Genomic DNA, 15665 nt, shown 5'->3' with positions numbered 1-15665 from the left:
GGCGGCGTTCACGGGCGCGTCATCATCCATGCCCCTGCCCGCATTAGCGTCTGGGGCTCCAATGTTCGGGTGGCCAGTGCGCCGCCCCGGCTATCATGCGTCGCTGAGGACAAGTTGCAATTGTTTGAGTGAAAGACCAAATAAAGACACGACTCGCTCCTTCCATGAACTGACCGTCGCACTTGCCGCTGCCTCTCTGCGCGGACTCTTCTACGTCCTCACCACCATCCAACCTACCGTCACTCATTCATAGCAACCTCAACGCCAATCCGCCATGATACTCCGACTCTCCTCCATTGCCCTCGGGCTGCTCCCGCTCGCAAGCGCCCTCTCTGCCTCGGACATTCCCGCGGATACTCCCGTATCGCAGCTGATCAAGGACGCCGGTGTTCAACTCGCTACTGGCAACACCCAAGACGCTCTCCTCTACTTCGACGCTGCCATCACCCGCGATCCACGCAACTACCTCACCTACTTTAGGCGCGGCGCCGCTTACCTCCAGATCGGAAGAACAGCACAAGCGCAGCACGACTTCGATAAGGTGCTGGAACTGAAGCCTGGCTTCGAGGGCGCCTTGGTGCAGAGAGCCAAGATCAGAGCCAGAAAGGCCGACTGGGCTGCAGCACGGAAAGACTATGAAGCTGCTGGCAAGACGGATGACATCGCCCAGCTGGAAGAAGCACAGGGCGCTGCTATCGTGGCACAAGAAGCGGCGGATAAGGGTGATTGGGATTCGTGCATTTCAAATGCAGGCACCGCCATTGTAGTCGCAGGTGGCGCATACGACATTCGCAAGACAAGAGCACGCTGTCGCTTCGAAAAGGGCGAGGTCGTTGAAGGTATCAGTGACTTACAACATCTACTCCAGATCAACACCGGCGACATCGTACCCCATCTTCAGAGCTCCGCCATGGCTTTCTACTCGCTGGGTGAAACCGACAAAGGTCTCAAGCACATCGCACAATGTCTCCAATCGGATCCCGACTCGAAGGCTTGCATGAAGCTGCGCAGGAGAGAAAAGAACCTCGACAAGGATATCCAAAAGGTTCGCAAGTTCTTCGAGAAGCGCCAGTTCGCCACTGCCTCGAAACTCCTCATCGACCGTGGCGAAGAAGACCCTGGTCTACTGAAGGAGGTCAAGCAAGACTTCAAGGACTACACCGAACTAGGCTACATCTATGCCAACTCACCCAACGGTCTTTACCAAACCCTTGTAGAGATGACCTGTGAAGCCTACGTCGAGATGAACAACCTGAAGAAGGGCACGCCATACTGTACCGAAGCCCTACAACTCAACCCCAACTCGCTACATGGTCTTATCCACAAGGCCCAAGGCCAACTCGAAGCCGATGAATTCGAAGACTGTGTTCGTACACTAGACCATGCCAAAGAACACCACCAAAGCCAGAAGCTAGATGAGCTGCACAACAAAGCACATACACTGCTCAAGCGGTCGAAGACAAAGGACTACTACAAGGTCCTCGGCGTAACGCGTGATGCAGATGAACGCGAGATCAAGAAGGCATACCGCAAATTGAGCAAGGTCTACCACCCTGACAAGGCTTCAGCCAACAATATGACACCTGAAGATGCGCAGAAGAAGATGGCTGCCGTCAACGAAGCCTACGAAGTCCTCTCCGACCCTGAACTCAAGGAACGCTTTGACCGCGGTGACGACCCCAACAATAACGAGCAGCAACAAGGCAATCCCTTCCAGGGCTCGCCGTTCGGAGGCCAGCAGTTCATGTTCAGGCAAGGCGGTGGTTTCCCTGGCGGTGGTGGCAGCTTCAAGTTCCAGCAGGGTGGCGGATTTCCCGGCGGCTTCCCTGGTGGTTTTGGTTTCTAGACGACTATTGCTTAAGTATACGAATTGGAGTTTAGGAGCACGCAAAGCGGTCAATCAGTCACAAGGGTAGAATGTTCGGCGTTTTCAACTGTATGATATTGTTGCTTTGGTGGTAGTATTGAGTGATGAATTATGGTAGATAGTAAGTGAGAAGATACCTATTTCCTGTCGACTCAATCTCCTTCTTGCTTCTCTGCCGTATCCAGCAATGTGTCTTCCAGCCCCAGCTGTTCATAGCACGACTTGTATCTGAAGAAATCACCATGTGAAAGTGTTCGCTATGTCCCATATGTATCGTTCTTAATGCCAGGTACACCAAGTGACTTTTAGTGTCTGGCCGCACAACTCAGAACAAACGAGCTTCTTTACTTGGTCTCGCTATCAACACGGTATGAACCAAGATCCTCGATCCATGGTCTCTGTACGAAGTCGTCAGGCCTGTCTCGTGTCACAATGAGCTCGCGAGCGAGATCATTCACGAAATCAGGACAGGTTCCCTCGATCAAATCCGAAAGCCCATTCCATGTTGGTCCGGCACTGAACACCCAGAAGTCTACCATTAGACGTCGCGCTGGCGACCTGCCAGGCGTACCGGCGTAAATGATCTGTACCGCTCTAGTGCAGGGATACATCTTGCGGTCAATTTTTGAACGCATGATGGCAGCGATGATGGCACTTTTGAAGTCAGTATCCATCAGCTTTTCCCCCAGGACGTATAATTTAGCAAGGAGACTGAAACAATCGTCTTCCTTGCTACGTACAATCTTCCCGGTGTACAGCCATCCGCAACATGCCTCGAAAATCGTAAGCTCCACGTCGGACATATCGATAGGCTTTGTAGCATCAGTGCGCTACTCTGTTTTTATTACGTTCTTGAGCATTTCGGAACTTTTAATCAAGACGCCGGTATGTACGCGCAACAGCGAAGTCTTGTCACAGCCAACCTGAATGGGCACGACATCTTCTCTCAGGCTGTGGTATCGTTAGTATGCGGTATAGAGCACTGCCATATCTGATTTACCTGGGCATCTCAAAGTTCTCGGGTGGCGCCACTAGAACAATTGCAGCAGTGCTGCAAGTGGTGGCTGTTGCTGTCGACATCTCGTTGGATATAGGGACGGTAAAGTCTGTAAACTGAAGGGAGTGGTAGATGAGAAAGCTCAGAGGAGTGCTCCCAGTTTCGCTCGCTAATAAACGCGCCTTCACCTGGGTGATGTGAACTGTTTCTCGCCTAAGCGAAGGTGAACTGATGATGATTTCAATCTTTTGATTGTGCATCCGGTAGTCTCATCTTAACATTGTGTTTGCGTAGGTCCATCAAGCGCGTACACATACCATTAACGGTTGTTCTCAAGTTCCTTCATCAGCATGTAGTTATTGAAAGCCTTGTCGTGCAGCTGAGTATGGTATACATATGTGCCCCTTTCAAGCCTCCGTAATCCGTCTGATCCCCACCCACACGCTCAGAATCCATCTCGCCATTCTTCTACTCGACCACATCGCTCTTGAGGACAGCGACCTTTCGGTGATACAAGTGTCGTTGCGAGATCCATGGTTTTTTTTCGGGCAGAGGGGGCGATAATCGTTTTTCCAATATCGCAGGAAACAAGTCGTTGAGAAAGGGCCTATTGTCATCCTGGAGAAGGACCTTGCTATATCCCCAGGAAGAAACTATGCTATGAGCATAACTGTCAACAAGAAGACGTCTTGCAGTAGATTCCTCGGTCGTTCCATCGTAGATAATCTTGACAGTTCCCAGGCTTGGTACCACGTTTGTTCGACTTATGTCAGACATCATGGCTTGGATGACTGCATTCTGAAATTCGTAATCGATGATCTTCTCTCCTAGGACGTACATGTACGCGAGACACCGGAAGCTGCTTTCTGCTGGGGGGCCTGGGGGGCCTGGGGCGATGAAACCGGTGTACAGCCATTGACAGTATCTCTTGAAGATGTCGGGCTGCTCGTCAGATAGGTCAATCGGGCGAGACTCGGTCCTCCATTCTGGTTTTGTCGCGTTCTTGAAGAACTCAGAACTGCTGCTGATCAGACATTCATGTACGTGAATGACTTCGTTGCCAACCTGAACCACGATGGTTTCACCGGAGAGGCTAAGATATTAGCCACTGGAGCTTGGGCAGGCCTACGCACTCACTCACTCTGGTAGCTTGGGAGTAGGCGCGAGTGATTTGGCTACAGCTTGAGTCGCCATCGTGCACCCTACTGCCGATTAGATTTGATGTCGCTTGTATCTTGGTAGCGTCCCTGAATTTACGGTTTCGCTGCAAGCGTTTGAGGATTGAAAAAACTGTTAAGCGGACCGTGTGAGCAGGGTAGGTACTCAGATGTCGTGGAAGAGTTATCACCTGCGAGATGGTGCAAATTTACGATGAAGTAAAAGTGATGCACGGATACTGTGTCTCTAGTAGACTGACCACTAGGCTGCCGCTGCTGCTCTGATGAGAGGTGAAAGTGAGTCTGTTGTTCGGCTCAAGGAAGGAAGTCCCCTTCGCGGCGTCATAGTCACAGGATTCAAAACAAAGTGTATCCTCGACAAGATAGAACTCGAACGATGGGAAATAACAAAAACTCGATACCACGAGAACATTTGACTTTAAAGCACTAAAACGTTGAATATTGCAAAACTATTCTATCTGGGTATATATGCTTTCGTAACTCATCCTCCTCTAATCCCCTAACAGTATGACTCGTTTGTAACCTTGGTGATCACACCCTGGTTGATCAAGTCAATGTAGCTCCAGTACTCGCGCTGGGTACCCTCTCCATCCACCTTGGCGGTTGCGTAAGAGACTCCGTTCCAGAAGGCACCACCAGCCAAGTACTTGTTCCATGCGTAACGCTGAGTGTCGAAGATGGTCTTGCGGGTGTCCAGAGTGTTGTTGTACATGGCCTGCAGGGACCATTCGCCGACGAAAACCGGAAACTTTGTCTCCTGAGCAATGTATTGGGCTTGGCCGCACACGGCAGGGTTGACGTAGCCGGCGTATGTGCCGGCGGCGGCGAAGTAGTAGACGTGAGAGTCGAAGACAATGTTTTCAGATGCGTCATAGAAGGGTGCCCAGTAACTGGCGCCCATGAAGCAATCTTGAATCATCATAGGAATGCGCTTGTCGACCTTGGCGATCTTCTTGAGTACCCCACTGAAGTAAGTGTTGATCCAGTTCGTTCCGTTGATAGTTAGACCAGCAGCAGATCCGAAACCAGCGAAGTTGTCGGAAGCTTCGTTAATTGGTGCGATCGTGAAAGCGTTGACGTGGCCGCTCTGCTTGATGAAGTTAAGAACACCATCGACAGCCTGGAAAGAGTAGTCAAGGTTTGAAGAATTTTGGAACCAGGCCTGGTGGAAGAGTGCCTCGCCGATGTCGAGGTTGTTTACACCACCGGGAAGCGAGTGGAGACCGACGATGACTGAAAGAGCTTGTTAGCAATGGCACCACAATATGAGCCTAGGGTAAGTCGACTTACTGTGCATGCCGTATTTGTTGATGGCGTAGTCGGTGATGGTCTTGAGGAACTTTAATTGGTTGCCATGGTGAAGCTGAGAACCAGGAACTTCGATGAAGGCAGCATATGTGAGCGGAATACGGAGGGTGTTAACACCAACATTGGCAAGCTGGTCGATAGTGGTGGTGTTTATAAAAGAGGCATAACGCTCCTCGAAGACTGAAGCACACTTGCTACCGAGGTTCTGGCAGAGAGTCCATTCATCAGGAGCGCCATCGCCGCCCACCTCAGACCACCAGATAGGGTCGTGAGTTTGTTCCTTCTCCAGCCATCCACCTAGGTTGGCACCATTGGCCTTGAATGTCTTCCAGTTGATGAAGTTACCGCCGTTGACACCCTTGCCCCAGTTGATATCGTGGCTGTGGCGAATGGGGCTCAGATCGACAGCTGGGATGCTAAACGGGCACTGGTCGTGGAAAGGAACAGTGGCGCCGTGATTGGCACCATCAGTGTGGAGGTGGATACCCAGCGAGGAGAAGAGCTTGTTGATGTCGTTGGTGAGCAGGCCCAGGATGCTGCTGATCAAACCTGGGGTAGGAGCAGCAGTAGCACTGCTGGCCAAGACGGCAGCGGTGACGATAGCAGTAACGCGCATCTTGAATGAATCTAAGCAAAGAACGTGTAAGAATCAAGTCGATGGGATTTCAAGATGCTGATGGTTCTGGCAGATATAGGGCATGGCCAGTACTTATACAACGTCCTACTTTGGACGTAAATATTTCTTACCCGTCGTCTCTACTAGATTGTACTGGGCCGAGGCGATGTGCTCGGGTGTGTCACTGTCATGCAGGCACTGCTCGTACTCTTACTGGCCGAAGATGGCCGTGGCTAGAAGCAACGTGTAGCTCAGATGTGGAATCTTTGAGGCGCATCGCTAAGAGCGGTTCGACTATCGGAACCTTGGTGGATTGTAATGACAGAATCGAGAACGGCAGTTGAGAGAGCGATATGCGCCGGGTGTTCCTGCGGCGAATGCAGGGGCGACCGCGTACCTGCGTGCGCGCTAGAATATTACAACCACAGGCAATCCCTGTCGTTCCTTGGAGAAGATCTTGATCCTCTCGGGCGAGACTTCCTAGGCTTCAGGCCTAACTATAGTTCTCGGTGCGTTCTCCGACGCACTGGGGTCTATGGTAAGAGCAGAAGACGGGTGACATGTATTCAAGAACCGTTGTGTACAAGCAGTTCAGACTGACGAGCTTCAGGACTGCACATGATATGGCTGGCGAGAGAGTCTGTGAGAGCTTGAGCTCGACGTTGAGAGCGCCGGCTTGGCGCACGTGGTCAACTCCAGCGGCGTCTGGGGCACCAACGCAGTTTAGACGCAAGCCTTCCGTCACTGTTCCAGGCCCCTGGAACAGCACAGACACGAACATGCATGCGTACTCAAAGATAAGTGCGAAGATAAGTGCCGGCCTCTTTTCTGGACGTTGAGCTACAAACTTTGACACTAATGCTGCTGGACTGAAAAGAGCCCGGTCGTGATCTCTGTCCAGTAAAATTTCGGCACGACGACCACTCTGCTCTGCAATTCCTATCATGTTTCGAATTATGTGCCTAACAACAAAAGCCAATAGTCACAATGTGCAACTAAACATTCCGATGTCATGTTAATCAGTCGGGCCCCAAAACCCATGTAGGGATCATCCCAAAATGTTCGTCCGTCTTCACTAAACAGATCACAACGTCTCCATTCGGGTTCCCCGAATGACAAGGTGTGAAATCTCTTCTCGTAGAGTTCCATCATCGATACTCTACTCGGCCCGCAAATGGGGGAGCCTTAGAAGGCTTGATTTGATCTGTCATAAGATTTCTGGAACGTCCCATACCACCGGAGCTATCCAGAATAGCGGTTGCGCTATCCGTGGAAGTCCCACTGTCATCGCAAAGCTTGTTTCGGGCTCGGTGTAAGACATGGCGAAGGTCCGGGCTTGCGCCCTAGTCTATAGTTGTCTAGAACGGGCTGTGGGAAGATGCCGTTGATAGTGCATACCTACAGCTATTGGAAACATACTAAAGGCTGACTCGGGTGTTGAGTGATGAACTGCAAAGTACCAGATGTGTTTACTTCAGAAAAAAATCACCGCTTGTTATCGAAATATTGAAATATCCGGTAATGTTATTGATGCAGAAATACAGCATGCAGAGGTGAGTTTATCGGCAAGAGCTCCATTTCACAAGCCCTTTTCGTGTGTTCGTAATCGTACAAATAAGATATGTATTACGCTCTAGTCGATTGAGATGCACGAAGTCTGGCCAGGAAGGAAGATATAACGGAAGAGTACTCAATCCGCCTCGCCAAAGTCGCTATGCCCGGTCTCGGTTGCGTGCTGTATCGCACCCCGTTCTCCAGCTCCCTTCCAACCACACTTGTTGCACTTGATGTCGAACTTTTGTGTGTCAGTGAAATAATGTGCTTTCTGCAACTGCCCACAGAGTTCCCTGGCCGCTTCAAGAATTACGTCGTCCTTTGCGTCAAACAACTTGATATCTTGCGAGGGGTCTTGAGGCGACACACCGCGTGGCACAAGAGCAATGGTATCGTAGTGTATTCCAGAATACACGAGGATACACCGCCGTTGTTTGCCCTCATTAAACCTATCTACCCGGTTGTCTTGGACGTTGACGCTGGCGATCTCGATGTCGAACTCCTGAGACAGTATGCTGAGTTCGATTCCACCGCCCCACGAGTCAGAGTATGATATCCATTTGCAATACTCATCGGGAGAGCGCTGCAAGATGGCCTCGTTGTACTGCTCTGGATCTCGCTGTATAGCCTGCGCAACCATGGATCTGAGCTCGGTCATGGAATCAAGGGAGTCGGACAAGACAGCGCTACCAACTGCTCGAAACATGCAAGAGTTATCATCGGGCATGACTCGAAGAACCATGGTGCCACCACGGTCAGGTACCGGAACTTCGGGGGTGTCCTTGAGTGTAGAGTTCTGCTTCCGTTGGAGTGACAGCGGCGCGGCCTGAGATGTAGATGCTTGAAGTTCATGCTCTTGCTTACGCTCACTTGGATCGCCCGTAGCTTGTGCAATGACTATGATGGACGCGCCGTTTAGCTTGAGATCGATGTCTTTCAACAACGTCGACATGCCGTACAGCGAAGGATCGAGCGGTTGTGGCGGATGGTTCCATTTCAACTCGAACAGTGGTAGTTCCGTCTTTTCGCTGATAGAGGACAGAAGGTCTGAGACAGCGGCGTCATCGTTGAGTGATACTGTGTGAGTGCCGTTGGGCGCGCGTAACCGGATGCGGATGGGCATGTTGTGATGGGTTGGCTGGGATCACTTGGTACAGTTGGTATGCGTGAGCGGAGTAGTATCGAGCGTGAGTGAGGGAGCTTTGAGGGCGTGGCGCGAGATACCAGTTGACTGGTGGGGCGGCGATTTAGCGGTGGAGAGCTGTTAGATGGAAGCTGCGATGAGTGAGTGGGTGTATGGAGGGAGAACTTCACGATTGCGCAAACACGAAGGAAGCTTTGTTAGAAAAGAATCGTTTGTCAGCTACGGAAAGACGCTACAAAGGCGACAGTTGGCATGGAACCAGTGGCATGGCGTAAGTGAATGTTCCCGAATCATGGAGGTAGGCCGACCCGGGGATGGCAGGGGTCGGCGAACCGGCGAATCCAAACTTCCGCTCCAGCGTCGCGACTTCTACATTCACGACGCGACGACGACGCCATCTGGCGCAACAAGGATACCGCAACACGACGGCATCGACTGGATTATCGCAAACATGGCATCCGGACGCGCCCCAAGCTCGACTCCGGTGCCTACCACCGAGACGGCCGAGTCCGCTGGCGCAACGTCGACTGTCACGGCGCAGGAATGGGAGGCCATGTCAAACCTCCTCAAGAATGTATACGACTACAGGATCGACGAGTAAGTACTCTCACTACTTGCGCCATGTATTCCCTGGCTAATCAATGTGCAGTGGAACATATGATCCCACCAAGCTCTTCCAGCGCAAAGTAAACAAGCGCGCCGTGCCCGACTATTACGACATCATCAAGGAGCCCATGGCCCTGAGCACCATCAAGGCCAAGATCGCGCAGAGAGAATACAAAAATGTCTCCGAGTTCGTACGCGACTTGGCGCTCATTCCCCACAATGCGCAGGTGTACAATAGACAGGATTCGCAGGCATATGTGGATGCGCTCGAAGTCAAGAAGGTCATTGAACGGGAGTTGAAGAGGCTAGTGGATGACAAGATCGTTCCCGAAACAGTCGCTACCCTGCCGTTCCTTGGGGAGATTCCAGAACAAGACCCGCTGCTGCCAGAGGAGGAGGAAGAGGAAGAAGAGGACGATGACGAAGAAGAGCTCGAAGTGGATGAAGAAGAGGACGACGACGAGGAAGACGAAGGCAAACGCAAGAGGCGGCGTGGTCCGCGATCCACAGCAGCTATCACCAAGCGAGAAGGCGGCTCGAGAGCAGCAAAGGAGGACGCCAAGAACGACGACCCAGAATCACGAAAGAAGCGCGGGCGCCCGCCGCGGGTCGACACACCTATGGAAGCGCGAATCAAAACGATCATGAAAGCCATAAGGAAGCCTCGAAATCAGCTTAACAAGCTCATGGTCAGCGCATTCGAACGCGTTCCTGATAAGACGGTCATGCCTGAATACCACTCCGAGATCAAGAACCCAATGGCTATGGACATTCTCAAGCGCAAACTCAAGCGAAAGAAGTACAACTCGGTCGACCACTTTATGGTGGATGTGGAGCTCATGTTCGAAAACGCAAAGCAGTACAATGAGGAGGACAGTCAGATCTACAAGGACGCTGTGCATCTCCAAAAGGAGTCGCGCAAGGTTGCAAAGGCCGAGAAGGAAAGGCCTGACACCGACTACGTCATGGAAGAGGGACGTATTCCCATGCCTAGCGGCATTGTTCACAATGGCGAATTGTGGAAGGTTGGAGACTGGGTGCATATTCAGAACGCGAACGACCTCACAAAGCCAATTGTGGCCCAGATCTATCGTACCTGGCAAGACGCCAACGGCGGACAGTGGGTGAACGCCTGCTGGTACTACCGTCCAGAGCAGACCGTGCACCGTTTCGACCGGCACTTCTTCGAAAATGAGGTCGTCAAGACTGGCCAGTATCGAGACCATCGCATCGACGAGGTAGTGGACCGGTGTTTCGTCATGTTTATTACACGTTACAACAAAGGCCGTCCCCGCGACTTTCCTTCCGACAAGGAGATTTACGTCTGCGAAGCTCGATACAACGAAGAGAACCACAAGCTCAACAAGATCAAGACATGGGCCAGTTGTCTACCCGACGAGGTCCGCGACAAGGACTATGTTATGGATCTTTTCGATGCGCCTCGGAAATTGAAGAAGGTACCCAGCCCGATTGCGTACTTGCTCAAGGACGACCAGAAAGAGGACGACGATCTCCCAAAGCCGGAATGGGGTGCTGAAAATGCTCCTCCAAAGATTGGCGCTGTGCATCGTCGTCCGCGTGACCCCAAGGTAAGCGAAAAATGCTCTTTGTTACCATGAAGATCGATACTGATAGATCTTATAGGACTCACCACCACCTGAACCCACTCCACCGCCACCACCGACACCTCCACCTGCGCCTGTCATGCCCACCCCAAGTTTGCCCACGGCTTCGTCGCACGGTTACGAATCTTCAAGAAATTATCCCATTGCGCAAGCCCCGACCCTTACGCCAATGCCCGCTCCAACACCGCAACAGCACCATGCTGCACCAGCATACACGCCAACCCATGCGACACATTACCACACTCACTCTCAATCACCCGCTCCACATATGCACCAGCAGGCACCTCAGGCGCCTTCATACCAGCCCATCACGCCACATGTACCCTTCACGCCCCAACCAACTGCCCCCATGCAGGCCTTCCAGACGCCTCGCGCTGCGCCAGGCTATCAACAGCCATATCCTCAGCAATTGCCGCTCAACTATAAGGCTCCACAGCCTGTGGAGGTCTACGTCATGGCCGACCATGCAAACGCTAGTATACCGCTTGAGATCCGCGAGCAGTTTCAGCGCGACGAAAAGGGTCGTATCCTCTTCTTCACTGCGCCGCCGCTCAACGTGGAGCAACCGCTGACTAAAGATGGACGCGCGTTGGGACACTCGGCTCGCTACCTGGCCGCTAAAGCAAAGAAAGAGGCCCTGAAAGCCTCCAAGCGCAAAGCTGGAGAGGCCAATGTTGATGAGCGTGAGCAGGCAGCCAAAAAGGCTAAGGCTGATGAGGAGGGCAAGTTCAAGAAAGCTGTCTCCGAGCTCGGCACGAAAGCTTTAAGGGCGTTAGAAGACCAGCTCGCCATGACTACGAAGACTGATCTGGCGGGTCTCTTCAATGGGCAGACCGAGGAAGGCATTTCTAAAGTGCTCGATCAGCTCACTACTGCTCAGAAGATGGCCAGGCAGCAGGAGCTCGAGCGCGAGATGCATATTAAGGAGCGTGAGGAGAGCAGGAAAATAGCAGTCACCGGCATGACAGCACGACTGGAGGAGAAGTACTGAGGTACTGTGTACGATCCATTGTATTTGTGATATCCAGTGTACGGTTACAGAGAGATCATGGCGTTTTGCTGGCCAACAGTGGCTCAAGTACCACATGAGTATGTTCTAGGTACTGTTTACTGTCTTCAAATGAAATCTTTTTCTATTCGGAAATGGCATATCCTTCATTCTTGGTCTGATTCCCACAATCTTATGCGTTCACTAACTCCACAAGACGAGTTTTGGTCAACAACGACAAGTGTATCCCTTACAGGTCTCTCTTCGTACTTTCTCCATGTTTCCGGGCTTAGCGCCACGTCCTGGCCATAGTCTTTTGCCTGTCGTAAGAGATACTGCACGTCGGGCCACAGCTCTTCCACAGCTTGAAGCGGAGATCTCCAGTCCCCTCCAAAATCAGGATCTGCTCCATTTCTGATAAGAAACTTTACTCCAGGCAAGACATCGTCTCCATATCCCCGATAACCCGCTCTAGCTGCGTGCCACAACGCGGTCACAGGTTTTCCAGTATTGGGTACGCCATCAACGTAGGCACCGTGTTGGATAAGTACCCGAGCGAGGTCGTAGCGGTGGAAGTTTATCACCAAAGCAAGCGGTGTGACATCGCAAATTGCTTCGTTGGGATCCAGGTAACCATCCTGAATGACAGCGCGTAGAACTGAACAACTTCCTTCCTTCAGCACCTGAACGGCATCAATTTTCTCTAATCCCCTTCTGTTCCCGACGTTGTACTTGGGTGCTTCTAACACTCTCTTCATGAAGCCTTTGTCAGTATACCTTGCCACTTCCTTGGTCAATTGAGTCCAGCTGGACCTGTGTGGTCGCGCGGAAGGAAAGCATTTATCAAGTAGAATGTTTCCAGATTCCTTCGCACCTTTGCGGATCGCAGCAGTTAGTCCAGATCTCTTCACACGTTTGTGAATCGCATCGTTTCGGTAAGGCCAGAAGTGTTGGGACATCTTATCCGTTTCGAAATTGTGGGTTGAGAAGATATCTAAAATGGCTTTGACTATGTGCACTTGATCACATGATGCAGCTGCCTCTAGAGGGCTCGAAAGGCAAGAGCAGCTTTCTTTCAAACGATCTGGGTTGCCCGAAACGAGATCTAGGAGCTCTTGCAGTTTCCCTGTCGCGGCTAGTGCTGCGGGTAGGTCATCTGCAATATCTGGCTCTCGAATTTCAGAGTAGTCGTGCAGGAACAGGCGCCAGCGGAGTTGTTTGTAGTATACACTAGATAGAGCTGTGCAAATTTGTATCGTGTATTTTTTCCATAGATCATCCGCAAACTGACTCTTTTCAGGCTTCGGTAAAGCATTAACGAGTTTGCGCAGGTATTCGACTATCGGCAACGGCGCTTTCTGCCGTCGAAAGACTTCATGACTTATGATCGTGCCGCCATGCTGAGCAAAAAGCTTCTCAAATCTCGCATTATCTGTCGCGATGAAGATGTGGCGGTTCACTGGATTGGGTAGTCTGAGCTCATCTGTTGAGTACACGATGAGCGGTTGTCGTTTCAAGATCTCTTCTTGGATCTCATGGGCGAATAGCTCTGTGCGCATAAGTTGGAGTTACATTGTGGTGTTATCGAGACGTACTGCAGACAAGTCGGTAGTCTGATACGTACAACGGTCCTGTATCTCTAACAAAGAAGCCGATTATACGTTCGATTAGTTCTGTTGGAAGATCCAACAATTTCATGCTGTGCTGGTGCGCTGCTGCTGGATGGGGGGAGGAAGAATAATGCTAGTCAGCAGGACCTTATTAGTTGTAGAATCGGAAGATAATGTTGGCTAACTAACAACACTGACGTGATGGTGGGGCGCGTCTTGGGTTGCGCCACCTCAGTCTGTACGACCTCGGGGTTCTTGTTGAAGAACGCTTCATCCCTCATCTACGAAACGACGTTGCAAAATTTATGCTGTAGGATTATATCTTCAAACATCCAGTTCTTACTAGTGATTACTGAAACTATTAGTGAACCCAATAAAATTCAGTGCTCTTTACAGCGCCAAAAACGGGTGATCAACGACCCAGTGTTCACCACCATACTCAGACTCTGAGCCGTCTTCATGGCTACTAAAACCCGAATTTCTCAAACTTGTATACATCCCATAGATCGGGGCGTTTGAGATACTCCTTTCCGTGATCCCTTACTGCCTCAAGCAAGAAAAGACATTTGCTATATCCTGATGACATCGCAGCCGAAATCGCAGATATGCCGCCCTTCCCACAGGAATTGGGATCCGCGCCTTGATTGAGCAGAAACTCAACATCCTTTGTGTGCCCTTCATTCGACGCCAGCCACAGGATCGTATGCCCGTCTGGAGTGATACCGTCGATCGCTGCACCGTTTTCGATGAGGATATTCGCAATGTCGTATCGTCGTCTCTGAAGAGCGTACTGTAGTGGTGTTTTGTTAAAGTAGACTTTGTTTGGTCCGACGATACCATCTTTGAGTACTAAATATAGATTCATGAAGTCAGTATACGTCTCGTATAAAATTCATAAATGTGCACTTACGCATCTCCCACATTTCAGTTCTTCCTCTTCTGCACAGAGTCTTCATAGTTTGACTAGTAAGATCATAGAATCCGTTGGATCCCCCGTCAACATGGGCTACGAATCCGGGATGGTCGACCTCCAGAACACGATACAATAGGTCTATATTGCAGTATTCGATAGCATCGTTGACAAGCCAATTGCCCAGTTCATCGGGAGCAAACCTCGCGAAGAGCTCATTCTTGTCACGGAAGTCGAAAAGCAGGTTTCCAGCAACGTTCTTGTGTAAGCGTATGGCCATGCACAACGCCTTGCCAATCTTCTGGGCAGCATTCCGCATATCTTTCCATGATCCGGAGTCCCGCTTGCCCTTGACGTTTTCCACAAGATATTCTAGAATGCGTTCAAGGATGGTATACTGGTCCGCGACAATGGCAGCTTTAAGTGCACTTGGCAAGAGATCGTGAGTTTGTCTGAGTAGCAATGCCGGTGTAAGCATCGGCTTTTCGAAGAGCGCAATATCCCCAGATGCTGCAGAAATAGCGAGCATCATGTCCTTGAGAGAGCATGGTCGCTTCTCCTTGTTGACAATCTCGACTCCCTTTATGTAGGCACACAGGTATCTTGGCTCTATAGCCGTCGTACTTATGCACAGGACCATCACTCGCGCAGCGTAAAGTGCAGTGTCTGGTTCAGTTGCTTTGGCTAAACCCCGGACAAAGTCAACGACTTGGTTTTTTGTTGTTCGAGGGCTCATAGCGAACTTGTGAAGGATCTCGCCACCATACTTTTCGAAAAGACGAGCGGAGGAAGTGTTGTGCAAGAATTTGGCGAGGTTTGTGGGATCGATGGCTGCAAGGATCTGGTTTTTGATTGTATTTGCGAATGTTTCTGCTTCTTATTTGAATCGCTGAGCTTTACGTCGATGTATTGTACTTACTGCTGATGAGTCGATACCGTACGACACTTCGTTGCCCAACCTTCTTCGTAAGAGCCGCAATCACTTCCTCAAAAACCTCCAAGGGCAGATTCAATAGCGGCATCTCGGACTGTTCGCTAGGAAATACCGACTGTTCAGTTTCGTGCAAAGAACTTGTCGACGTTGTCTGGTGAAGGATACCTGTATGTCATCAGAGACTCAGGACAGGTACAGATTTAGTATGAGGTACAAGGCCTGCCCTGTGGGGCCTCAATCCAACTTCGCCTTCAGTTCATGATTCTTACTCTATAATTTTGTAAACAATCGCAATGACTTAGTCTCACTAACATAATGAGTGAATGAA

General features: G+C 50.9%; 5 protein-coding genes across 5 annotated transcripts; 2 read left to right on the top strand and 3 right to left on the bottom strand.

Moving 5' to 3' along the window:
* Positions 1–274: 274 nt before the first annotated feature.
* On the top strand, positions 275–1846 carry GT037_001206 (uncharacterized protein; the record flags this gene model as incomplete). The annotated part of the gene is made up of 1 exon (XM_038926253.1): positions 275–1846. One exon carries the CDS (start codon positions 275–277, stop codon positions 1844–1846), a length of 1572 nt encoding a protein of 523 aa, XP_038792109.1.
* A 365-nt stretch (positions 1847–2211) lies between these two features.
* Positions 2212–4064, bottom strand: GT037_001205 (uncharacterized protein; the record flags this gene model as incomplete). Its single annotated transcript, XM_038926252.1, has 5 exons — positions 2212–2679; positions 2791–2818; positions 2868–3052; positions 3615–3957; positions 4006–4064. Coding segments are annotated over 5 exons (1083 nt in total), but the record flags the coding sequence as incomplete, so codon positions are not given.
* A 477-nt stretch (positions 4065–4541) lies between these two features.
* GT037_001204 (glycoside hydrolase) lies at positions 4542–8643 on the bottom strand (the record flags this gene model as incomplete). Its single annotated transcript, XM_038926251.1, has 4 exons — positions 4542–5275; positions 5333–5966; positions 6568–6905; positions 7713–8643. The coding sequence occupies 4 exons, from the start codon at positions 8641–8643 to the stop codon at positions 4542–4544; spliced, it is 2637 nt and encodes an 878-aa protein (XP_038792107.1).
* A 313-nt stretch (positions 8644–8956) lies between these two features.
* Positions 8957–11886, top strand: GT037_001203 (bromodomain-containing protein; the record flags this gene model as incomplete). The annotated part of the gene is made up of 3 exons (XM_038926250.1): positions 8957–9261; positions 9314–10859; positions 10915–11886. The coding sequence occupies 3 exons, from the start codon at positions 8957–8959 to the stop codon at positions 11884–11886; spliced, it is 2823 nt and encodes a 940-aa protein (XP_038792106.1).
* Positions 11887–12050: 164 nt separating this feature from the next.
* Positions 12051–15500, bottom strand: GT037_001202 (uncharacterized protein; the record flags this gene model as incomplete). Its single annotated transcript, XM_038926249.1, has 5 exons — positions 12051–13432; positions 13479–13582; positions 13961–14342; positions 14404–15273; positions 15323–15500. Coding segments are annotated over 5 exons (2916 nt in total), but the record flags the coding sequence as incomplete, so codon positions are not given.
* Positions 15501–15665: the final 165 nt, after the last annotated feature.

The sequence above is a fragment of the Alternaria burnsii genome (genome assembly GCF_013036055.1).
Source record: "Alternaria burnsii strain CBS107.38 chromosome Unknown 705, whole genome shotgun sequence".
Lineage (NCBI taxonomy): Eukaryota > Fungi > Ascomycota > Dothideomycetes > Pleosporales > Pleosporaceae > Alternaria > Alternaria burnsii.
The sequence above is the reverse complement of the archived record's forward strand: the minus strand, read 5'-3'. Positions and strand labels throughout refer to the sequence as shown.